The 25,994-nt window shown below is 49.8% G+C and overlaps 1 protein-coding gene across 1 annotated transcript in view; it reads right to left on the bottom strand.

The window, feature by feature from the left end:
• Positions 1-25,994, bottom strand: part of NOS1 (nitric oxide synthase 1) — a 177,343-nt gene that overhangs the window by 1,378 nt on the left and 149,971 nt on the right. The window contains exons 20-29 of the mRNA XM_016190669.2: positions 24,671-24,809; positions 23,567-23,645; positions 14,861-15,054; positions 13,051-13,220; positions 9,420-9,630; positions 7,935-8,022; positions 6,538-6,659; positions 4,306-4,454; positions 3,377-3,571; positions 703-821 (exon numbers count right to left, since the gene is read on the bottom strand). Coding sequence (XP_016046155.1) covers positions 703-821; positions 3,377-3,571; positions 4,306-4,454; positions 6,538-6,659; positions 7,935-8,022; positions 9,420-9,630; positions 13,051-13,220; positions 14,861-15,054; positions 23,567-23,645; positions 24,671-24,809 — 1,466 coding nt within the window. The remainder of the gene's footprint in view (positions 1-702; positions 822-3,376; positions 3,572-4,305; positions 4,455-6,537; positions 6,660-7,934; positions 8,023-9,419; positions 9,631-13,050; positions 13,221-14,860; positions 15,055-23,566; positions 23,646-24,670; positions 24,810-25,994) is intronic.

Raw genomic sequence — 25,994 nt, 5'->3', positions numbered from 1 at the left:
AGGAAACACTGTAAGGGGGATCCACTGAATACAAACATGGTTTTCGAGGTTACCTTGTGGTGGTAATGGAAGGGTGCCCTCTGTCACTGAAAACTAGACTGAAGTCCTCCCACGCCAAGCAGAGGAACACAGTGGTGGGCTGGGGACAGTCTTTGGCAGGGGAGGCTGAGCGGGAGGGAGGGCATGGGTCAGTAAGATCATAACCTAGGTCCATGCATCCTGGTTTAAATACTGAGGCTGCATCCCAGTCTGGTGGTGTCTCACTGTGATTATAGAAACTTCCAGAGGAGGAGTAAAATTGTCAAAACAGTGCCAACTGGAATCAGCACCCAAGAGGAAGCTCCCAGCCATCTGGGAGGTGAGGTTGGTGGTGAAATGGTGGAAGCCAGCAATACAACTTCCGGGAGAGGAGACACATCATTCCACTATATGCACCACAGGCAAAATCCTGCACCTGAAACTGGGGTTCTCTCACTTGAGGGGAACCCTTTGAAACACAAGCTATCAGACACTAATTCTGGAGTTTCAGATTCAGCTAGCCTGGGGTGGCCTGGGGATTTGCAACACACACACACACACACACACACACACACACACACAAAATGGTACTGCTGGTGCGTGGGGGGGGGGATCCCACTGTGGGAAAGGGAACAGGATGTCACACATCCCCACAAGCATGTTAAGGAAATGGAATCTGCTTACTCATCAGTGTCCTTTTTGCTCTCTTCAATGAAGGCAATGGATTCAGATCTAAGGCGGTTGGTCACTTCATATGTACGCAGGGTGACCCCGAAAATGTCCTCATGGTACCGATTGTCATCCTGGGGGGGGGCAAACAGCCACATTTGCCTCCAAACAGCCAACCAACCAGCCCAAAGCAAGAACCTCCTTTGAAGCCTTGAGAAACATTGGTGATAATAGGCTGTGGCCTCTGTGGCTTCTGTGTGTGGGGGTGAGGGTGGAAGGAGGGGAGGGAGCATGACTTCTGGGTGGAGAAGAGGCAAAACAAAGGGTTAAACAGGCAGGAAGTACACCTCTCTGCTCACAGGGGGTTAGGTGGCCGGGCTGGTATGACAGGCACAGTCAAGACTGGTGGGTTTAACAAAACAGCATTTTCTTCTTTCCTTCCTCCCTCCCTCCATCCATCCTTCCCCCTCCCTCCCTTTCTAAATATTTTTTATCTTTATTTATTTATTGGATAGAGACAGCCAGAAATCAATAGGGAAGGGGGTGGTAGACAGTGAGAGAAAGAGAGACACCTGCAGCTTTGCTTCACCACTCGAAAAGTTTTCCCTCTGTAGGTGGGGACCGGGGGCTTGAACCTGGTCTATGTGCACTGTAACATGTGCGCTCAACCATCTGCCCATCCCTCCCTTCCTCCCTCTCTTTCTTTCTTTCCTTTGTTGGGGGGGGGGGCAGAAGTTGGCTCCACATGGGCCTAAAATGAGAAATATAAGCCGGGAGGGCACATGGAGGGGCTCTTTCTCTTCGTGGCCCTTGTATAGCTGTCATGTGAGCTACTGCTGCACCTTAATTCTGTTTCTGCACACCTTCTACCTCACTTCTTTCAAGTAAAAGCTCACACATTAAACACCTGGGGTGGGCGAAGACTGGAAAGTTTAGAAGACAGTTGTGCATCTGTGGGGGGGGTTCATTTTGACTTGGGTGGCTTTTCGACCTCACTCTGCAGAGTTCTGGAGACTCTGTGACAGCACCTCCTGGCTGAGTGGTGGGGTGCCAGAGCTCTCCTGGAATCCCTGATGTGCCCACCACAGAAACTTATTCCTGTTTGCGGCAGGTTTAGAGCAAGGACTCCTGTAAGAATGTTTGGTTTTACTCATTCAGGGGGGCAGGGGAAAGACTCCAGGAGCTTAGTGGAAGCCCGGAACTCCAGGATTTTCTTTCTTTCTTTCTTTCTTTCTTTCTTTCTTTCTTTCTTTCTTTCTTTCTTTCTTTCTTTCTTTCTTTCTTAATATTTATTTTATTTATTTATTCCCTTTTGTTGCCCTTGTTGTTTTATTGTTGTAGTTATTATTGTTGTAGTCATTGTTGGGTAGGACAGAGAGAAATGGAGAGAGGAGGGGAAGACAGAGAGGAGGAGAGAAAGATAGACACCTGCAGACCTGCTTCACCGCCTGTGAAGCGACTCCCCTGCAGGTGGGGAGCCGGGGTTCGAACCGGGATCCTTATGCCGGTCCTTGTGCTTTGCGCCACCTGCGCTTAACCTGCTGCGCTACAGCCCGACTCCCTCTTTCTTTCTTTTTAATTATTTAAATTTAAAAATTTATTTTATTATCTTTATTTATTGGATAGAAGCATCCAGAAATCTAGAGGGAAGGGGGAAGATAGAGAGACACCTGCAGCCCTGCCTCACTACTTGTGAAGCTTTCCTCCTGCAGGTGAGGACTGAGGACTTGAACCTGGGTCCTCGTGCATTGTAATGTGTGCACTCAACCGGGTGCACCACCACCCGCCCCGACTCTGAAATTTTCTACTTGGGGCAGCTGGTCACATGGTTAGGACTTGTTTGCTGGGCTGGCTTTACCCACCCACCCTCCAGCACACTCTTTGCTTAAATTAAGCAAAGGTAGCCCTTGTTTGGGGGTGGATAAAACTCCATACAAGGTGCCTGACTCGGGGGGGGGGTCAAGCACAGGGTGCGTGCTAGCTCTCTCCTGGCCCCCTGGACTGACCAACTTATGTAGTGTTCAACCTGCACAACCAGCCAGGGCAGTGCTGCCTTGGCTCCAGGGCCAGGAGAAGTTTGGTCACAAAGCTTTCTTTCTTTCTTTTTTTTTTTTTTTTGCCTCCAGGGTTATTGCTGCTGGGGCTGGGTGCCAACACCATGAATCCACTGCTCCTGGAGGCTGGTTTTTTTTCTCCCTTTAGCTGCCCTTGTTGTTTTATCTTTGTTGTGCTTATTATTGTTGTTGTTGCTGTCGCTGGATGGGACAGAGAGAAATGGAGAGAGGAGGGGAAGACAGAGAGGGGGAGGGAAAGACAGACACCTGCAGACCTGCTTCACCGCCTGTGAAGCAACTCCCCTGCAGGTGGGGAGCCGGGGGCTCGAACCGGGATCCTCACGCCGGTCCTTGCGCTATGTGCCACATGCGCTTAACCCGCTGTGCTACTGTCTGACCCCTGCCACAAAGCTGTCTGTCCAGCTACTCAGCATCCAGTTCTTTGTTTCTCTCCCACACCACAGGCCCCGACCGTATTTATATTTCATCCCGGCACCTACAGGCCCTGTCAGCCTGCTTCCTCTTTCTATACCATCTAGGACCCCCTGAGTCACAAATGGGGTAAAGAGCAGCCCCTACCATCACAGTGGCCAGGAGGGGAAACAGGGTGCTGGAGGGGGGCGGTCTCCACTCACCCTCAGCCGGCTGATAAAAACGCCGGCGTCCTCGGCCGAGAGCTTCCCCTGCTGGGTCATGATGCGCTGGATGGCCTTGAGCACGTCGGCGGCCATGGTGACGTCCCCACACACATAGATGTGGCCTCCCTGCTCCTTCAGGGCCCGGTACACAGGTTCGGCCAGCTGCTCCTGCAGGATGTCCTGCACATACTTCTGCAGGGGGGCAGAGGGCACTAGTGAGAGGGGGAACGCTAAGCCGGTTAGCCCCCTGCCCCCCCCACCCCTCCTCTCGGGAGCACTGTCTGACACAGGGACTTGTGGGGAGGATCGTGGGGTTATCTCCAGGGGGCTATGAGGGGGGAAGGTGGCTGAGGGTGTACCCACACATTGCTCCCCACTTGGGAACTCAGCTGAGCTGAGGGTCTCCCAGGGAGTGGTGCCCCAGAATTCCCCCCAGCTGGGGTGGAATGTGTGTAGGGGGACTCTCTACCTGCTCTCCCACCCAGTGACTGGGTGACCCTGGGGGTGATAACACCACTCACTTCCAGGTTTGAGTGGCTTATTGCAGGGGGTGGGTACCCAGGGCGGCAAGCAGGAGAGGAATGAGAGGAGGGGCTGCCAGCTGCTGTGCACAGAGCCAGCTGCTGTGGCCACAGCTGGAGTGAAGGGTGGGTGAGGAGAACTGGGGGGGTCTAGAACCTGCTTCATTAGTGCAGGATGCCTTTGGCTCACCCGGGACCTGGCCACTGTGAATATTTCATGCATGTGGACTCATCTGATACTGTCAGTTAAATATTTCAGACTGTTATTTCCACACTCGGTGCCTCCTGAAGTACAGGGCAATGTCACAGAGTTTCAAGCCCATCCAGAGCTTCTGGGCTAAAGACCTTCGTGCAAGGACGAGCGTGTGTGTGCAGGGAGGCAGGACAGTGGCGTTCTGGGGTTACCTTTGGTTTGTCCGGCTCCCGGGAGTAGGCTGTGTACAGTTCCCGGAAGACCCCCTTGTTCTTGGCCTGCAGGGTCTCCTCCCTGTAGATGTGGTCTATCTTGGACTGTCGGCACCCGAAGACCAGGACCATGGGGCAGGGGTTCAGTCCTGGGGCCAGGAAGATTGCAGGTCACCAATAGCTCTGATGTCCGATTTTGGGGGCTGGGGTGCCGACAGAGGCACAGGCAGTGTAGCATGCAGGCAGGTACACATGCACACGCACACGCATGCACACACGCATGCACACACGCATGCACACACACACACACACACACACACACACACACACACACACGTTTGGGCAGACCTCCCTTTCTGGCTTTCAGTCTTTCCTCAGAAAGCCCTGATGGGTGGGGAGTGCTCAGACCCTTGATGTGGGAGCTACACTGCCCAGGTTCAAATCCCAGATCTGCATGATGGTAACAGCTCACTGTACTTTCTAGGTTTCAGATTCTACAAGTGTAACAGGAAGTAATACCAACTTCTTTTTAAAAAAAATTTTTTTAGAGTGAGACCCCATCTCTCTTTTTCTTTTACTTATTTATTTATTCCCTTTTGTTGCCCTTGTTGTTTTACTGTTGGAGCTATTATTGTTGTTGTTGATATCATTGTTGTTGGATAGGACAGAGAGAAATGGAGAGAGGAGGGGGGAAGTCAGAGGGGGAGAGAAAGATAGACACCTGCAGACCTGCTTCACCACCTGTGAAGTGACTCCCCTGTAGGCGGGGAGCCAGGGGCTCGAACCGGGATCCTTATGCCGGTCCTTGAACTTCATGCCATGTGTGCTTAACCCATTGCGCTACCGCCCAACTCCCGATACCAACTTCTATCTTAGAGAGCAGCATGGGAAATGGACGTGAAACATTAGTGCACAGAGAGCACTTTACAGACTACAGCCCGTCCACTGGAATGATGACTACACCGAGGAGGCTCCCTGTCGTGCTCACTGCTGCATCTTCAGCACCTCCAACAGCATTCGGTATTTACAAGAAGCACAGGAAGTCTTGTTCAAGGTAGGCCACAGCCAGGGGCCTCTTTCCTCCCAAGGCTGATGTGTTGTGTCTCTCACAAGGCAGTCTTTGGGACAGTTCCATAAACACTTCCATTGGATAGGGCTTAAAGGTTACTACACTGAGCAGCCTGGGAGGTGGTGCAGTAGATAAAGTATTGGACTCTCAACCCTAAAATTCCAGGTTCTACCCCTGGTGGTGTATATGCCAGAGTGATGCTCTGGTTCTTTCTCTTATTAATAGACGCATCATTTTCTTTCTTTTAAATTTTTTTTTAGGGAGTCAGGTGGTAGCACAGCAGGTTAAACGCACATGGCGCAAAGAGCAAGCACCGGCATAAGAAAGAGCAAGCACCGGCGTAAGGGTCCCGGTTTGAGCCCCCGGCTCCCCACCTGTAGGGGAGTCACTTCAGAGGCGGTGAAGCAGGTCTGCAGGTGTCTGTCTTTCTCTCCTCTCTGTCTTCCCTTCCTTTCTCCATTTCTCTTTGTCCTATCCAACAGTGATGACATCAACAACAACAATAACAATAAAAACAAGGGCAACAAAAGGGAAAATAAAAGAAATATATTTAAATTTTTTTAAATTAAAAAAATTTTTTTGTCTCCAGGGTTACTGATGGGGTTTGGTGCCTGCACCACTAATCCACTGCTCCTGGAGGCTATTTATTCCCCTTTTGTTGCCCTTGTTGTTCTATTGTTGTGATTATTGTTGTTACTGTTATCATTGTTGTTGGATAGGATAGAGAGAAATGGAGAGAGGGAGGGAACACAGAAAGAGGGAGAGAAAGACAGACACCTGCAGACCTGCATCACCAGGATCCTTACACTGGTCTTTGTGCTTCGAGCCATGAGTGCCTAACCCACTGCACTACCGCCCGACCCCCGATACATCATTTTCTTTAAACAAAAAAGGCTATGCATCTGGGGCTTTCTGAATTTCAGGACAGGGTCCTATGTTAGCAGTGAAAGAAATGTCTTCTGGGAATAGAATTCCAGGCTCCAGGACAAGCTATGTGGAAGCTGTGTTTGGATAGGCTCTTTAATTCACACCTTGGCTCCACCCCTGGGCCAGGTCAGTGCCAGGCGCCCCGTCCTCTGTGTTGAAGTGAAGAACGGAGCAGCCCTCCACTCCAGTGACTGCTGAGACATGGCTCTGGGAGTGACTGCTGGAACGTGGCTCACCTTTGTGCTGGATGTCAAACTGTCGCTGTTGCCAAAAGCTTCGGAAAGGAGCGATGCCCGTGCCCGGTCCGACCAGGATGCACGGCACTTGGGGGTTCCGGGGCAGGTGGAAGCTGGGTGCTCTGAACAGGGGAGAGAATCAGAAGCTTGCTGAGCCTAGTCTGATCAAAAGCAGAGGACTCTGAGGTGGGGATACAGTGGGGCTTGTAGCTCTTCAGTGGGTCTGGGCACCCCAGGTCCTGCAGATTTGGGGAGTCCTTAGAACAGGAGGTTCCTGGGGTATGGATACAGTCTACTTCCCACCTTCTCTTACTGCTGAGCTCAGTCACAAAGGGCAGTGGTGTTGACTTAACACAAGCCTTCCCTTACTGGGCTCTTTGGACCTTTGGGGTAACATATGTCTCCTTTGTGGGGGACATTCTGTGCACATCAGGATAGCAGCACCCCTTACTGCTACCTACCAGGTGACAGAGTGTCCCCCAGCTGTCACAGCCCCTAATACCTCCTATCCCTTGAGTGCCTAAATTGCCCTTGGCTGACAACCCCTAATGTATCCATCAGGAAGTCTCGGGGGCTTTAGTGTACAGAGGAGTCTCCTGGGGGTGGAGGAGGGGGGCAGATTCCTGGGCAGCACAGCCAATGCAGGCTCGGGATTCTCAGGTGTTTGCAAGCACCCCGAGACCCTGATGCTGATGGCATGTGGACCCGCCCACTGACACGCCACTCTCCATGGCTGAGAGAAAGACAGCCCAAGTTGGCTTCACACAGAGTCACCGTTGACTGACAAAGCAAGTACCTGCCCTGAGCCTGAGCTCAGATACGCTCGCTGTGCTTTACTGTAACATTAAAGTTATAGTACTGGGACCAGAAGGTGGCACACCTGGCTGAGTGCAAACATCACCATGCAGGAGGGTGTGGGTTCAAGCCCCTGCTTCCCACCTACAGGACAGTAGTGCAGCAGGTCTGTAGGTATCTCTCTTTCTCTCCCTCCCTCTCAATTTCTATCTGCCCTACCAAATTGGGGGGGGGGAGAGAAACAGGAGTGGTGATTCATCTTGGGTAACCCTGGTGGCAAAGAACAAAATAAAAGTTATAGTGTTTGCTGGATTGATTGGTTATGGTAAGAACAATTAACATGAAATCTACCCTCGTACAATTTCAGTGCTCACCACATTATTCTGAACTGTGGGAAGGAGTAGTCTTGAAAATCTGGTTGGGGAGGAGAAGCTCTGATGGTGTGAAGGGGGGATTGTAAGAATCCGGGGGACAGGTGCGAGGCGGGACCAGGAGGCTTGCGGGAAAGTTTTCCACTTGTCTGAAAATTCCCAAGACCTCGCAGGCTGTGTCTCAGGACACCAGCTCACCTCAGGGCAGCTGCTTTTCTCTGTGTCACTCACCCTCTCACGAAGCAGGGCACCACTTCCTCTGCCTGGATTCGGTTGAGCCAGGAGGAGCACACGCCGTTGTGAATCGGACCTTCTCCATCTAGAAAGTGGACAAGGTGGTCTGGCTCAGTGCTGGACCCTGACCCTTCTCCTCTGGGCCCTTCCCCTCTGCACTGCCATGCTTCTGCCTTGTCTAGACCCCTACTCTGAAGGGGACAGAGATGGTCAGCCAGGATGAGCCTGCAGCCATGCAGCTGCCCAGGGCTTCTTGAGTGAGGCTGGGTGAGATTCCAGCCTCCTCACTGGGGGCGTGTGCGGCTTTGGTCCCTTTATTCTTGGGCCCCAGGCTCAGAGCTCTAGTGCACCCTGCATTCCAACTACTTCATCAAGGAGGGAAGGTCTGAAGGTCAAGGGGTTTGATTCACAGTAAGCTGGTTGTATGTGCACAGGGGGCACCCTTCCTCAGAGTGGGTGCATGGTGGTGACTTCTTCTAACTGCTGCCTGGTGGGGGGGGGAGTGAGGGAATGAGGAGCAGCAAGGTGGAGGGGGGGGTTCTCATGCTCTGGAAGAGGCTCTCATGCACGGTTGGGGATCAAACCCAGGGTTAAGCACAGATGGTGCCAAGCGCGAGGATTGGAGTAAAGATCCCAGTTCGAGCCCCTGGCTCCCCAGCTGCAAGGGTGGTCACTTTTCAGGCAGTGAAGCAGATCTGCAGGTGTCTATCTTTCTCTTCCCTTCCCTGTCTCTCAATCTCTCTCTGTTCTATACAACAAGAACAACATCAATGGTAACAATAACAATAACCTCAACAAGGGCAACAACAAGGGCAACAAAATGGGAAAGATGGCCTCCAGGAGCAGCAGTAGATTTGGTGCAGGCACCGAGCCCCACCAATAACCCTGGAGGCAAAACCAAACCAAACCAAACCAAACCAGGACCTCACACATGCAAGGCATGTCCTCTGTCACCGAGCTGCTCCGAGTCTAAATTTTAAAAATTTCAAATTTTCTGAGTCCAGAATTTCATAAGAAATTCCATGACAGAGCATGTGCACAAACATGCACACTTGGCCTTATTCAGTCCTGGGTTGGTAGCTGGGGGAGCATGGCACTGAGACAGCTCCCTGGTTCCACAGAGGACACCTTCAAATACCTATCTGGCCTCTTTCCTACTTTTTCTCTTTTTTGGGGGGTCATTTGGGAGGCTTCACTACTCTGGGATGAGACAGAGAAAGGAAAGAGGCCACGGCACTGAAACTTCCTTCAGTGCAGTGTGGGCCGGGCTCAAACCTGGGCAGCACGCATGGCGCAGCAGGACACTGTCCATGTGAGCTGCTCTGCCAGCCCTGGCCTCCTTCCTGTTTCTGCACGAGGCTGAGGTCACCTTATGGGCACCGTCAGTCTTCTCTGCCATTTCCCTGGGCCTCTCTTGGGGGACCTGGGACCGGGCCGACCTGCGGAGGCCCCTCCGGGAGGTGCCCTCTGCCCCCTACCCACCTCGAGTGTGGTAGGAGACAACGGCCACCGTGAGGTGCACCTCGTCTGGGTACATGTCAGGGGAGGAGCTAATGGAGTAGTAGCGCGGCTGCAGCAGGGAGAGCTGGGTCAGCAGCAGGGTGGCGGGCATCTGCACAGACGGGAATTCCTCCAGCACCTCCACGATGGTGGGGTTCTTGCCCCACTTCCATTCCTCGTACTCCTGCAAGCCCTGTGCCAAGGAGGAGAACAGAGGAGAACTCTCACCCAGCTCCGGGGGGCCACTTCCCAGGAAGGTCTCAGGAAATTGTGGCAGGGGGTGGGAGAGGTAGACAGAGTAACAGCACACCCCCCTTCGTGATTCTGGACCAGATTTTAATTCTCACAAGAACATTATGATGTAAGTCTGATTGCTTCATTGCCTTTTTCCCCCTTTCCCTTTTCTCTCTCTCTCTCTTTTTAAAAATTTTTATTTATACAAGGGAAACACTGACAAAAACCATAGGAGGGCAGGGGTAGAGAGCATAATGGTTATGCAAACAGACTTCCATGCCTGAGGCTCCAAAGTCCCAGGTTCAATCCCCTGTACCACCATAAGCCAGAACTGAGCAGTGCTCTGCTAAAAAGCAAAACAACAACAACAAAAACCCCACAGGATAAGAGGGGTAAAACTCCCCTTTTTTCTTTTAATAGACAGAAAGAAAGGGTGGTGGTGGTGGTGGTGGAAATAACACCGAAGCTTCCTTCAATGCAGTGGGGGCCTGGCTTGACCCTGGGCCATGCACATGGCAGAGCAGCGCACTAACCACGTGAGCTATTTTGCGGGCCCTACTCCATTGCTCTGTGGGTGAGAAGCCAGAGGATCTACACAGTGGCTAGAAGGTGACAAACCTGGGTTTGGAATTCAGCCCCAAATCGATGTCCACCCATTTATGCACTGCTCATGCCTTGGGCTACCATGCAGAGTGGAGTGGCTAGGTGGGGGGCGAAGTGGACATCGCCCCTGGAATGTTCCCCACCTGGCCCTCTGTGGGAAGAGTTGACTGACCCCCCTCTAGACAGCCTGACTCTGGGATCTGTGTTCCTGACTGCAGCACTCCCCTGCCAGCCACAAAGGTTGAGAGCAGTGCCCTGTGGCGGGGGCTGCAGTCTTTCCACCTGGAGATCTGCAAGGCTAGGGGAGCCTGAGTCAGATGCAAGGGTGGAACGGGAGACCTAGGAACAGGCTGGGTGTGAAGCGTCATGATCAGGGGTGTGGACAGCAAAGCCCAAGTATTACACCAGGGGACAGAGAACCTGTGGGACTCTGGGACTTGTGTACCCCAGAAGCTGCCCATGGCACTCTCTTATTGATTATAGGCAGCTCAGATTCTGGAGGGAGGAACCTTTATAAAAGCATTGGCTGGTGGTCGGGCATAGTGCAGTGGGTTAAGTGCACATGGCGAGTAGCACAAGGACCGGCGTAAGGATCCCAGTTCCAGCCCCAGCTCCCCACCTGCAGGGGCGTCACTTCACAGGCAGTGAAGCAGGCCTGCAGATGTCTATCTTTCCCCCTCTCTGTCTTCCCCTCCTCTCTCCATTTCTCTCTGTCCTATCCAACAGCAATGGCATTAATAACAACAACAACAATAAAACAACAAGGGCAACAAAAGGGAAAATAAGTAATAAAAATTAAAAAAAAAACATTGGCTAGCAAAGCTTTTTCCCAGGACCCCCCAAATCACCCCTGCTGATAGGGAACAGCGTCCTTGGGAGGGTGCCCGGACCTCCAGCCTCCCTGTCTCTGGCTGCAGGGTTCGACTGCCCAAGAGCCCAGCAGCTGGTCTCTGACACCAATAGCCACTTGACACTCACACAGGTCACCTCATTCACCTCAGTCACCTCCTAAGAAGCTCCCACTTAATGTGTCTCCCTTCCCTTTCACTGTGGTCAGGCTTGTTTTGAGTCAATAATGGTTCTTCCATCCTTATCTGGTTCCTTTTCCTATTTCTTCTCATACAGGTGTTTCAGTACTACTACTACTGATAATAATAATAAACATTGCATATTTAATCCCATTTTTGAGTCTAAGAAGAAAAGGTCAAAGGGCTCTGAACTCCAACTCCATCAGGACCCGGAGAGAGAAGAGGAAAAAGGGAGGGACATTTAGATGTAGTAATAGATGTGTGTGTGTGTGTGTGTGTGTGACTTGGAAAGAAAGAGAATGTGGGATGATAGGGGAATAACGGGCAAATGTATACAAATATAGTCAGATAGTTGCAGAAATAATAGTTAACCCATATCTACAACTTTGAGAATGGGGACCCAGAACTCTGGTGGTGGGAAAGGTGCAGAGTTATACCCGTTATCTTGTAATTTTGTAAATCAATATTAAATCACTAATAAAATTTAAAAAGAGAAGATCTAAAAAAATGGGCTAATAAAACATACAGTTATATCAAATTCTACATTAAGTAACCCAATGCAAACAGTGTAATCCCTGGCCTCTACATTAGTTACTTCCCGCCTCCAATTACCTTGACATTTTTTTTTCTAAGTCACACCTGTCTACAGTTTAAAAGTGAAATAATTCTGCAAAGGTTGTGATGAAGAATAATGCTCTCCAGTTTCACTTCTCCAATCTGTTTCCAGCTTTCTAGAGGTAACCACTGACAGCTCTGAATGCTTCCTTTGGTCTATGTTTTCTTATTTAAATTTTTTTTTTGTAATTTTATTTATTTATTTGTTTTCCCTTTTGTTGACTTTGTTGTCTTTTTATTGTTGTTGTAGTTATTATTGTTAGTACTGATGTTGTCGTCGTTAGATAGGACAGAGAGAAATGGAGAGAGATGGGGAAGACAGAGAGGGGGAGAGAAAGATACCTGCAGACCTGCTTCACCACCTGTGAAGTGACTCCCCTGCAGGTGGGGAGCCGGGGCCTCGAACCAGAATCCTCACACTGGTCCTTGTGCTTTGCACCACCTGCGCTTAACCTACTGCGCTACCGCCTGACTCTGACTTTGTTTTCTTATTTTTAAATACTGTGCACTCCCAGAATCAGTTGCTCCCTCACGCCCACTCCCCACCATCTGACCCTCTGCCCCTGCCCAGCAGAAGGAAGACAATCTGTTTCTTGCTTGCGGCTTGCTTGCTGGGGTGGAAGGGGTGCACTCACCCCCCCTCCCAGGAGAAGCCTCGGTAGGCTTCCCAGCTAGGTCTCTTACTGAAGTCCTTGGTTTCTAAACCAGGGTCGTGGAAGCAGTGCTTGGTTCACGTTAACATAAGAGGCCTTTCATATCTTGCTGTCTTACCTACAGCCCCTCTGCCATGGGATTCTGTTTCCTTACATTCTAAGAGCGGCTTGAGATGGAACTGATGGAAGGAAACTCAAGGGTTTCTGAGTGAGGTGGGAAAAAGCTAGAACAGTGAGAATGCAGACTCACTGGGGTCACCCTCACTCTGTCAGGTCTTAGAATGAGGGGAGGGGAGTCAGTGAGGACTGACTCCCTAAGTAAGGTGGACCAGCCAACATGGCAGCTGGCTGCAAACCATCAGTAGCTGAGGATGGCCCTTGCTCACGACTGCCATCTGTCGGAAAACTGTCCTGACAACAGCAGCGCTCTCTGAGTAGTTAGTGACAGGTGCCCGGGGGTGGCTGGAGGTCAGGGCCCACCTTGCTGAGGACCAGCAGGCGCTGCTTCTCTTTCTCGCTGGTGGCGAGGGAGGCAAACTGCTGCAGCTGCAGCGGTGTTGGTGGCGTGGTGATGTCCAGGTAGTACTTGAAGGCCTGGAAGATGGTGCAGGGCGGCAGGCGGTGCTCGTCCGTCCAGTTACTGATAACTCCTGGGGAGGCACAAAGGGGTGGGGAGAGCGTGGGTGGGGGAGCAAGAGTTCCAGCACTCGCCCACTGAGGGCTTTGCCCTGGGGCAGAGCATGGACTGGGTGAACTGAGCTGTCCCAGACCCAAGAAGCCCCTTGGCTGGTGTGTGTGTGGGGTATCCACCTTCCATGTTCCACATCTACCCCACATGTTCACCTGGGGTCCTGGGGACCATGAGATCACCTTCTATGTGTAAGGAGAACCTCCAAAGTCAACAGAGCAAATAAAATAAAACAAACATAGAAAAACAGTATGAAAATCATCTGGGTGCCCTGGGGAGTATTCCACCCAGTGAGCCACTAAGGGAACGTGGGCTACGGGTCCATTCTGGCTCCACCTGTCTAGCAGCGGTGTCAGCTTCTCACTCTGAGAGCGACTCCGTGTTTGAAATGACAATGCCTCACACTCGCCTAGCTCTACCTAGACGGCCAGGGCTGTCCTCAGCACATGTCACTAACTCACTTATTCCTCACAGCAACCCTATGTGGTGGTGGCGGGCGTGGTTATCATCTCTCCTTTTGCAGTGGTGAAAGCAAGGGAGCGCAGAGAGGTTAAGGGACTTGCCCAAGGTCACGCAGCTGCTCAGTATGAAGTCAGGCAGGTTTGCTCCAGACCTTGGTGCAAGCACTGCATCACAGCGCCTCTGGGGTTTTCATTCAAGGCACCCCCCCCCCCCAACACAAGTCTATACTTTACTGAGGACAGGACACATAGCCCAATGCAACCGCTGACTGGGTAGGTTTTATTGAACACACATTTCTCTCTAAAGTGGCACTTTCTGGGCTTCTGAAGCCCATCTGCCTTTGCCTTTTTGCCTTTTTTCTGCAGCGCTAAGGAGTGAACCTGAGGCTTTTCACCTGCTTGGTAGCTCTGAATGGACTCCCCCAGCTAACTTTTTGTCTTATTTTATTTTGGAGGGTGGTGAGGGAGGGGCAGATAGGGAGGAGACACAGCCTGGCACCACCCCAGCATCCCTGGTGCTCTCCTGGCAGTGCCATGTGCTGCTAGGGCTCCTAGGGTGTCACTCACAGCAGGGCATGAAGTGTACAGGGTGACTTCTCCCCTATCCCCACACAACTTTGAAAGTTCTTCTGCAGGGAGGAAAGGGCTGGTCACTGACAGGCTGGTACTTTGAGGCCAGAAGTGTGGTGCCAGCCCGAGTGGGCCACCAAGTTCCAGACAGGGCCTTTCTCAGCAGAGATGGACCCGGCTTCTGTCTAGCTGGTGGGCAGTGGTACGGAGGTGATGAAGGAAGTGAGAACAGGGGCGCCCATCCAGCTTGGCGTCTAGCAGCTGAAGACAGCAGCAGCCCCTGCCTGTGACAAGTCACCACATCCTGTGTCATGGATATCTGCTCCACCAGTTGGGCGGAGATACTTGGCCGGGAGGCAGGGGGACTCTCCCTTCCACCATCTGGAGGTGAGAGAACCGCTCCTGATCCAGTGGGTGGCTAGGAAGAAGGCTGGGTCTGCGATTCCCCAGGCCCCCAGGAGGCTGGGGGGCCTCCCCGGAGAGGGTGAGAGGGTGCCACCCTGCCCAGACCCCCAGGAGGCTGCGGGGCCTCCCCGGAGAGGGTGAGAGGGTGCCACCCTGCCGTCATTACCCAGAGCCGTGTTCCGCTCCTCCAGCAGCTCCACTTTCACCAGCTGATTGATGGGGGGTGCGTCCTCTAGCCGCTCGATGAGGGCAGTCACCAGGTCCTCGTGGTTGCCAGGGAAGACGCCCAGGTGGTCCCCAGGTTGGTACTGCAGCTCCTGGTTGCCATTGGTGTGGAGACGCACGAAGATGGTGGATCGGCTGGAAGAAGTTGGAGGGAGGGCAGCGGACAGTTGGGTCAGGGCCAGCAGCTACTGCTCCTTCCTGTAGTCCCTGTGTCTGTCCTCCTGGCTGATAGCTCCTCCTGCCACTCTCTTACCCAACCCCTCCAAGCCCACCCCATGGCTCTGAGCGAGGGCACCAGAGAGCTCTTCCTTGAAATGCAGTGACCCGATGGGTGCCCAGTGTTTATCTTGGGCTTCAGAGCAGCACTGGACGTAGCTGCTATCTCTGCCTCAGCGTCCTCCCCTGGGTTCAGCCCCACCTCCAGCTCCCCACACTCTCTGGCAGCTCCCTCTCAGTCCCCGTTGCTGGCTCCTTCCTCTCTCCCTTAACTCTGGGTAGTGGAGCTCCCCAAGGGCCCAGCCTTAGAGAGGAGAGATCTCTTTGCCTTTTTTCTCTCCCTGACCTACTTGGCTTTTCTCCACAGCACCAATGCCATCCAACCTCTAGCAGCGGGGTTTGCTTCTTCCTTAGGGGGTTTGTGACCTGTCCCCTCTGGTGTCCCCCCCACTTTTTCCTCTGGACTCTAGAGAGAAGAAGTTGCCTTTTTGGACCACTGCTCTGTTCTTTGCACTGAGGAGAGTGCACAAGAAACCTTTACGGGATGAAGGAACCTCCGTATCATGGAGCTGCAGGAACACACTCTGCTGTCAGGACCAATGAGTTTCTCTTAGCAACCATGACCCTGCTGAAGCCACAGACAGGTGGGGTCTCCAGTCTGTGAGAGTCATTTCAAGCTCTACCCTCTCCTCTCCTGCAACCAGGGGTTCTCATATTGCTCTACAAACGGAGACAGACGTGGCCTTAAGCCCAGGTTTCTGTGGTGTACGAATCCACTGTTTTTAAAAAATTGGAGGGATCTAAGGCAAAAATCTAGAGAGAAACTTAGTTAGCCAGGCAGGTTCAAGGCCCCTTGGCATCGATTACTGTGTTTCTGGTACAAGAGGCCTGTGCTAAATGAATGGTTTCAAGAATGGGTCCTCTGGTCCCTTTGAAAGTTTGGTACAGAGACACAGGGTCTTTTTACAGAAAGCCTGAGCATGTGGGGTTGAATATACTCCGGAAGGTCATATCCTTTGTTCTCTTAAGAGTTACATCCCTCTTTCTTGGTAGCCAGAAAAGATAAGATTGGTTCATTTGGAACAAAATGGGTGGAACTAAAAGTAATTATGCTAAGTAAGAAAGAAGTGAAGGACAACTACTGAACAGTTTTGTTCACACGTGAAAAGCAGACAACTAAAGCAAACAAATTTTAAAAAGTAGTCAAACTGGCTCTTAGACTTTGTGAGAATACAGTGCTGGGGAGGACACACAGAACTTTGCTGGAGGGTGTGGTAACTTACACCATGTGTGGGTGTGGCATTAGACTCCAGAAATCTTGTGATTTTTGTAAAACATTGTTTAATGACTAACAAACAAGAGTTACATTCCCATTTCAGATTTGCTGTTCCTTCACTGCCAACTGGTTTTCAGTTGAGACACTTGCTATTCAACTTGAAGATTCTACATTCTCTGTGGTATGTAAATCAACACTTAAATAGACCAATGGGGACTCGCTATTTAAAGCAGCTCTTGGCATAGCCCAGAGCCCCTTTGTGCTGCAAATAGCCACCATTATTAAAAAAATACTTGTGCTGGCACTTCTATTTTTTTTTTTGGAGGGGTGGGGTGGGGAGTCAAGTAGTGGGGAACTTGGCGACTGAGATTGTGGACAGCAGCGTTAGGGCCTGAAATCTCCTCTTCTCCCGTGGGCAGATTCTGCCCTCTGGGGGCACATCCTTTGTTATATACGAACTTGCATGACTGACCCTGCCAGCTTTTGGGCTCCCAGAGAGCAAAGCATCATCATCCCTGCTTCTGGCCCTAGAAGGGAATGAGCGCAGGCCCATATCCAGCAGGGGGCGCTGTGGGGCTGCTGATGTGGGCACCTCTGGAGCCAACCACAGGAAGTCTTGGAAAAGGCCCGCATATCAAGTCTCACTTTCTCCGGGATCATCACAATTTCTCTCAGAAGCATATTTTCCTCTGTTCTTTTGGCCAGCACAAAATAGAAATGCGGAGGACCTGAACTTGCTGAGCTGGCTCAGGCTTGCCGAAGCTCCCCACAAGTCCTGAGGCAGATAAAGGGCAGACGTGGGGAGGTGGCTGGCAGGTTATTGAGAAGGTGGAGCTGGGCTCTGCTGGGACATCAACCAAGGGGTTTTGTCTCCCACTGACCAGGCACGGCTTGCTGAGAACCTCTGTACTGAAGGCACTCTGATGGGCTGGTCCTTGGAGTTCAGCCAGGAATCCGCTCCCCCTGTGGCAGTGCTGGCCAGGTCACCCATGATTGGACGTCTCAGTGATGCCCAGAGTTTCTGAGTATGCAGGTCATTTTGTTATTTATAGACAGTCACAGGATGATATATAACATATGTATAATATATACGCTGAGAGACCTGCCTCGAATGAGGAACTGACTGCCACAAAAATCAGACATGTCCAGTGTGTCACAGAGGTCTCAAGACAAAAACAGGAGGTATCGAGGGGCAAAGTGACTGTATGGCACCTAGCATCTTCGGCAAGACAAGATGGAATGAAGCCACCTCAGGCCACCCTCTACTCTCACCCAAATCACAACACCTGACCACCCACCCTTCCTGCCCCATTTCCTTCCCCTTTTTACTCAGGTATAAAGCTTCCTGGCCTGTAAGGGAGGGGACTGGTCTGACTCCTTTGTCTGCTGGTCCTTCTCAGTTTTTATCTCAATAAACCTGCCTTGGGTCTCAGAGATGCCTGTTTCTCGGTCCCTCTCTTTCTCTGTCTCGACCCCCAGTATTTTTTTCTATCACAAGCATTACACAGATGTATTAACATTTATCTACATATAAAACTTGGGAGGGCAGGGGTAGATAGCATAATGGTTATGCAAAGAGACTCTCATGCCTGAGGTTCCGAAGTCCCAGGTTCAATCTCCTGCACCACCATAAGCCAGAGCTGAGCACTCTGGTAAAGAATAATAATAATAAAAAAACAACCTTGGGACAGACTTGGACTGTGGAGAAGTTTCGAGGAGGGAAAAAGGGTGTATTAGGAAGACAACAGTCATGCAGCTGGGCGGTGGTGCACACAGTACAATGCGCAAGGGCCTGGGTTTGAGCCCCTGGTCTCCACCTGCAGGGGGAAAGCTTTGCAGGTGGTGAAGCAGGGCTGCAGGTGTCTCTCTGCCTTTCTCCCTCTTGGTCTCCCCTTTCTCTCTTGATTTATGGTTGTTTATACCCAATAAATAAATGAAGACAAAAAAAAAAATAAAAGGAAGGCAACAGTCACTTGGGATCCCTCTCCCCTTTCTCCCAGACTGTCTACTTGTGATATATTTATAACCACACAAACACCTAACGCGCGCACGCACACACACACACACACACACACACACACACACATGGCAATGGTTCAATGACAGATTCACAGAAGAAAGAACAGTCTGCTAATGTCCAGTACTAAATGAAAAAAAAAGTCAACAACCTAGCAAATGTTCCTGCTTCAGCAAAAAGGGTAAACACTGCCAGTGTGGGATGATGGAGTTAGTAAGACTCATTCATCACATTTATCTTACACTGTTCTAGACACTGGAGAGAGAATGGTGGATAAAGGCAACAAAGTGAAGCTGGCAGAATAGCTCACTTGGCTGCTTTGCCATGTTCAAGACCCTGCTTCGAGCCTGGTCCTCAAGGCAGGGGAGGAAGTTATGGTGCTGTGGTCTCTCTTTCTCTTTCTCTCTCTGCTTCTCTGTCTCTATCTGAAAAAGGTCAGCCTGGAGTGTGAAGCCCTAGAGATGTCCAAAAATAAACAAACAAACAAGGCAACTATGTGTCCTATTCTTTTGAGAAGTAAAAGGGGATGGTCTCATATGGGGCTACTGATGTGGGTGTGTGGTGGCGTTGGGCAGAGTCCCTCAGGCAAGATGTCTAGAGAGGCCTCACTGGTGATTTGACATGTGGACAGATGCCTGAACAAGTCATAAGGAAGAGGAGGTTGCTTTCCACGTGGACTTCAAACCTTTGGTGAGAAGGTGCTGGGCACGTAGATCTGGAAGGAAGCAGAGGCCTTGAGGCAGGAAGAAGTGTGGCATGTTTGAGGCAAGGAAAGATAAGTGGGGGTGTGTTTGGGGTGGGAATGGGCACAGTGGTGAGGGGAGGAGATGGGAGGCCTTAGAGCTGGGCAGTGGCTGGGTCACCAGGGCCTCCCGGGCAGGAGCTGCCAAGTAGCTGGAAGTTTCCCCAGAAAGTTAGTGGGAAGTCACCTAGGGGTCTGCTGCTGTGAAGTACTATGCTTCCATTTGTGCCTTTATTTATACTTGTATAACTTTTTTTTTTTTACACTGCTAAGGAACCCAAGGCTTTGTGTATGTGTGATATCACTGCTGAGAGGCTTTCCTGGGTCATTTAAAACATTCTTTCAGGGAGAGGGAGAGGGAGAGGCAGATAGGGAAAAGCAACATTACAGTATACCTTCACCAGCCATGACTTCCCCAGGTGCTGCCTATGGTGCTCTCATGGAGCGCTGGGGCTCGAATCCAGGGCCTCACACCACAAGGTCTGTGTTGTGCTGGGTGAGCTATTAACGGGCATCCACTTTATGCTTTACAAAGATGACTCTGTGTGGCCGAGGGTGTGGCACAGTGGATAAAGCACTGGACTCTATAACACGAAGGCGGTCCAGAGTGATCTCCAGTGTGCCAGAGTGGTATTCTGGTGCTTTCCCTTTCTCCCTCGTCTCCCCAATAAACAAATATGTATGTGTATATATACATTTATTTAAAAGATTCCTCTGGAGTTGGGCAAATGACTCAGCAGTAGAGTGAGGTCCTGGGTTTGATCCCTGGGACCATATAAAATTGTAGTTTCTACTCTGATTTCTATCTCTCTCAGAAAAAAAAAAAAAAAGGAAGGAAGAAAGGAAGAAAGAAAAAATTTACTTTGGCTGCTGTTTGGAAAATGGCTTTCTGAGAGAAAAGCCAAGAAACTGGAGACAAGTCATGTGTCTGTCAGAGAACTGTTTCTCTGCTTGTGAAGCTTTCCCCCTTCAGGTAGGGACTGGGGGCTTGAACCTAGCTCCTTGCACATTGTAACATGTGCCTTCAACTGAGGGTGCCACTGCCCCACCCTGGGATTCTAAGGTTTCACCTCCACACTCCAAGATACCCAGTGCCACCTGCCACTCCTTCTAGATGCTCCTCCTCATTCTCATCGGTCTCTCTCCAGCTTGTCCGCCCCCAGAGTCCTGCATTCCCCTCTTCCTTCTGACTTCTGATCACACCCCACCCACTGTTATTTTCTGTACTGTTTGCTAAGTGGTGTACTTAGGAAATTCATTTCTTGGCTGGATCTAGTTATGGTTACTTTTCTCCTTAGAGTTGCAAGGACCACCTGTTCACTTCTTAAGCACTTTGCTTGCAATTAAGGGCCTCTAGGGGTGACTTGGGATAGCTCATTTATGATCTCCTGGATCAAACAGCCTGACTTTGGCTGTGGGCATGGGAAATGGGAGAGAATTTCATGCTTTTCCACTCATTTATCTTTCTCTCTTAGAAAGTCCTATGAGGCTGGAAATGGTCTAAGGCCTGAAAACAGAGAATGCATGGAGTATGCCTTCACAGAGGTAAACACCAAGACACAATCTGGTCCTTTTAATACTATTTTCCAGTTCCAAACCTTGCTGAAACATTCTCCTGTAAGCTAGTCACTCAGCATTGTCAGCTGGCCTTTCTGGAGATGGATGTGTAGGTTATTTTGGGTCTTGGCCGAACTTAGCATCAAGACATTTGTAAATTACACTTTTTATGTACTTTGGTTTATGGGGCAAAGGTTTGTAATCTGTTCTTTCTCAGTTAGCTGCTGAAAGAGATTTTCAGGGGGCCAGGTGGTGGTACACCCAGTTAAGCGCATATAGTACTAAGCTCAAGGACCCACCCTGCTCCCCACCTGCAGGGGGGGATGCCTCACTCCTGGTAAAGCAGGTCTGCAGGTGTCTATCTTTTTCTCCCTCTTTGTCTCCCTTCCCCTCTCAATTTTTCTCTGTCCTATCCAATTAAAAAAAATGGCCACCAGGAGCAGTGAATTCGTAGTGTTGGCATCAGGCCCCAGTGATAACCCTGGAGGGGGAAAAAAAGAAAATGACATTTTAAGTAGGGTCATAGCTCCTTTCTTCCAGTGCTCCTTAAGTTGTGCCTTTTCTTGGAGAGAAATATGAAGTAAATGGATATATTAAATACAGAGTCCCTCCCTATCTATGTCAGAGCTTACTATACTCTCAACATTGTATTTAACTAATTATTCAAAGGAATTAATTTCCCCATGCATCTGTTTAATTTTGAAAGGGTTGAGCACATGAGAGCCTTGGCCAGCTCTATCCTTGATCACTTTTATCAAAGATCTGAAGTCTATATGGGAAGTTTGCATAGGTGTCCAAGGCTGGGCTGGAGCATGGGTTAGAACAGGAATGTGTGATATGCCAGTTGCTTTGTGTGAGTCATCTTCAATGTCCAGGGCAGCTTCCCTGTGCAGCTGAAGTCAAATGTATTGCTATTCAGCATAATGACTTTATAATCAGAGAACAGGCTCTTGTGACCCTGCTGCTTCTTGCTGCCATTTCTCACATTAAAATTGAGAATGACAGTAGTATTACTTCCTGGACTGGTGTCATAAGAGTTATGGGAGATCCTGATTCGAGAGGACTCAAAGTAAGGGTCTGACACAATGGAAGCTCTAGATAAAAATCAGCAATCTTTGTAGCCACCACTCTCATTTTAGGTAAGGTGATCCAGGGTCTCAGAGGACACAAAGATCTTGCCCAAGTTCAGGCTAAACACTTCTGGTCAGACCCCAGAAGTGTTTAGCCTGAGAACCTGCTCTTTGTCCTTTGCCACACAGAGACTCGAGATTTCCAAAGACTTTTATGGATTGTAGCTGCAAAGTCAATCCTGCCTGATCCATTTAACAGTGACCAGCCTTCATTAGAGTAGAAAAAAAAAAAGACTTATAAAGTAAAGAAATGGACAGACCTGGCCCGATCATTTTCGAAAGTCTGAATATTGAAAAGCAGTAAGAAAAAGAAAAGAAAAGAGCAGTAAGGACTTGAGTCTAATGAGACAGAGGTGTGGCTGTCAGAACAACACCTGCAGTCCTGGGCAGTATCTCTATGTCTCCTTCAGAGCGGATGGTAATAATAGCCTCAGTACACTCGGCAGTGATCACAGGACCTCACTGTGCTGGGAGCAGGTCTGAGAGTGACATTGCCAGCAGGACACAGCGTGTCCTTTAACAAAAGCAAAAGGCAGTGGAAATCAGGCCTTATGAGGCCTGGTTTGAAGGAAGCAGATCCGGGAGAGATTGGTCAGTGCCTCTGGCTCTTTAAAAGCCTCTCATCTGGCAGAACTGCATTTGTTAGGGGTCAGTGGAGAGTGTAACTGGTGGGGGTGGGATGGGGTGGGCGGTGGTGCACTCAGTTAAGCACACAGATTACCAAGGGCAAGGATCTGAGTTTGAGCCTCTGCTCCCCACCTGCAGGGAGTTCACTTCACTAGCAGTGTAGCAGGTCTGCAGGTTGTCTGTCTTGCTCTCCTTCTAACTCCCTGTCCTGTCTAATCATAATAGTAATAGTAATAGTAATAGTAATAGTAATAGTAATAGTAATAGTAATAGTAATAGTAATAGTAATAGTAATAGTAATAGTAATAGTAATAGTAATAGTAATAGTAATAGTAATAATTTAGGAAGAAAAACAAACAAAAAAGGGGGGAATGGCTGCTGGGAGTGGTGGATTTGTAGTGCTGGCATTGAGCCCCGGTAATAACTCTGGTGGCAAACAGAGAGAGAGAGGAGGGGGGATGAAGTGCTAGGAAAGTATGCTTTGGGGATAAGCACTAGGAAGATAACTTCTGACAGTTACAGCTCCACAACAGAGTGGGATGTTTTATACAGCGATGACCTCTTAACATGCCACATGAATTTAAGCAGAGTCTGGGTGGAGGTTTTTCAGCACTTCCTAGAAGAGTCAGCTGCAATAATCAGCTGCAACGAGGAAATGCCTGGACTAAGTGATTTCTGGCCAAGGGGTTATGGCACAGTGAACCGCAACACTTCTGCAAGGGTGTGGCCTGTATTAAAAATTCCCCATCACACCTTTCTCTGTCTTCTTCCTCTTTTTATTTGCCACGGAGCTTAGCACAGGGACAGCAGGAAACCCGTATGTTACAAAGCAGCAAGGACATCTCGATGGCTTCAGGTGCTGTTTAGTAACCAAGATGCAAACCAATTCTGTTGTGACAAGCCCACACCAAGTCTATCAAATATGTCCTTAGTTAGCTACCCACTTTCGTTTAGCATTTTGAAAGCTCATTCGACAGCCATCAAGTCCTGGGAATGAGGGAGCCAGTCCTCGGAGTCGGAAGGTGTCCCTCCCTCCTGGGAGCAAAGATGTGGAACCCTGAGTGCCCATAGTGGGATCCTACCTGGATTTAGGACTCTGGAGGTTCTGACGGCTGAGAAGTCGAGCAGCTGAGACCCGTTTTCTGTGGACACTGGACAGACCTGTGGGGGAGAAAGAACAAGTCTTTCTGAGAGGGGCTGGAATAGTAGGTGGCAAACAGTCTCCAGTCCTGGAATAGGAGAGATAGCTCAGTATTAGAGCACAACATTTGAAGTCAGAGGCCCTGGAGATTTTGAGTTCAATTCCTGGTACTACTGTATGCTGGAGCTAAGCAGTGCTCTTGTGTCTCTCTGAGAGAAATAAGTATATGAATATTGAAGAAAAAAAAATCCCCCAGCATTTAATTAGTCTCTACTCACACTTCCACTGTCCTCTGAAGTAAGGCACAGAAATAAAAGAAAAGTGGCCTGGGGTGGGGTGGGTGGTGGACCAGGTTGAGTGCACGTGTTACAATGCACAAGGACCTGGGTTTTCCTGCAGGGGGAAAACTTTGCGAGTGGTGAAGCAGTGCTGCAGGTGTCTCTCTGTCTCTCTCCCTCTCTGTCACCCACTCCCCTCTCAATTTCTGGCTGTATCTATCCAATAAATAAATAAAGATAATTTAAAAAATTTAAAAGAAAAAGAAAAGCAGTCTGGGGCGGCAAGATACCTCTCTTGGATAGTATCCTTGGCTTTGTCATGCGCAGGACCCAGGTTCGAGCCTGGCCCTATAGCACTGAGGGATGCTTCAGTGCTACGGAGTTTTTCTTTGTCTTTCTATCTGAAGGAGTTGACCTAGAGGGCTGAAGCCACAGTTACCACACACACATCCCTCCTGCCCAAAAAAGAAAAAGTGGTCTGACAGGCCTTGGTTGAGGAGGTTGTAGATAACGCAGAGCAAAATTCAAAATCAAATCTGGTTGAACTTATTTGAAAAGAGGATGCTTCCAAGTAACACACTGTGGGACATATCCAGACGTGTTTACTGGCTGGGGCGGCAGTGGCGCATCCATTTGTGGGGAAGGTTTCATTAAAGGGAGACCAAAGCAGTTAAACTCACCCCTCTTAGCAGCTTTCAGAGTAGAGGCACCTGTCTGTACTTCCCCCTTGTTCCCATCAGTGCTTCCCCAGAACAGAGGGGAGGTACCTTGTGTAAGTTCTGGGGCTTCGGCCATGTAGGTGAGGCGGAATTTGTTCCTCTTCCAGCTTCGGTCATTGCTGATGAGGGAGTTGTTTGCTTTCTCGATGTTGACGTCATCTCCCACACAAAACACATCACAGGCTGCCTGAGGCACACACACGTGGGAATTTCAGATACCTCTTTCTGCTAAGAGAGATTTCTCCCCAATGGCTCCAAGTTAGGGTATGTATGTCTCTGTCCGTCCGTCCATCCATCCATCCATCCATCCATCCATCCATCCATCCATCCACTCATTCACCAATCCATATATTAGTTCATCCTCTATTTTTTGTGTCTGTGATGTTCTGGACAAAACAGCTTTGCTACTGACTTTAGGACCACAGCATCTATTTCACATGTAACCCTGTCATTTTCTCTTTTTATTCTATATATTCAGAGAAAGAGAGAGACCAAAGCACCACCCCACCCTCCATGGAGCCCCCTCTGAGGTTGTTTATCATGTTCCCATGTGGGGCTGGGGATCGACCCAAGGGCCCCATGTAGTAAGGCCTGCACTTCACATGCTGAGCTATCTCCTGGCCCTCTGTGTCTTTTTCTCAAAACCAACCCATGTAGAGGTTTAACATTCAACAAGATATTAATCAGCTTAGGATTTGCTGTTCATTTTTCTATGAATTATCTACAAAATGAAAGACAATGTATTAAAAATCTAGATACCTGCATGTAAGTATTTCTTTTGAAATCCCAAGACTCCATGCATTTTTTTATATTTATTTATTTTTTCCTTTTTGTTGCCCTTGTTGTTTTTTATTGTTGTAGTTATTATTGTTGTTGTTGGTGTTGTCGTTTTTGGATAGAACAGAGAGAAATGGAGAGAGGAGGGGAAGACAGAGGGGGAGAGAAAGATAGACACCTGCAGACCTGCTTCACTGCCTGTGAAGCGACTCCCCTGCAGGTGGGGAGCCGGGGGCTTGAACCGGGATCCTTACGCCGGTCCTTGCGCTTTGCGCCACCTGCGCTTAAAGTTTCCTCCAATTCCTTCAGTGTGGTGGGAATTGGGTTCCAAACTGGGTCACACACATGGCCAAGTAGCATACAATCCAAGTGAACTTCTTTGCCAGCTCTCTGTACTTTTTTGCTAGTAGACAAACTCCTTCCCTATAGCGCAGGAAGGTAGGTTTTGTGTGGAAAATGTGTACTTTACAGTCATCCCAGGTCACCTGTGTGGTTGCAGCATGTTCTGATTGAGTAGTGTGTGAGACAGGGTCTGCCCAGGCTTTCTGGTTTCCTCTCTTCCTCCCTCCCTCCCTCTGTCCCTCCTTCCTTCTTT

The sequence above is a fragment of the Erinaceus europaeus genome, chromosome 6 (assembly GCF_950295315.1).
Source record: "Erinaceus europaeus chromosome 6, mEriEur2.1, whole genome shotgun sequence".
Classification (NCBI taxonomy): domain Eukaryota; kingdom Metazoa; phylum Chordata; class Mammalia; order Eulipotyphla; family Erinaceidae; genus Erinaceus; species Erinaceus europaeus.
The sequence above is the reverse complement of the archived record's forward strand: the minus strand, read 5'-3'. Positions and strand labels throughout refer to the sequence as shown.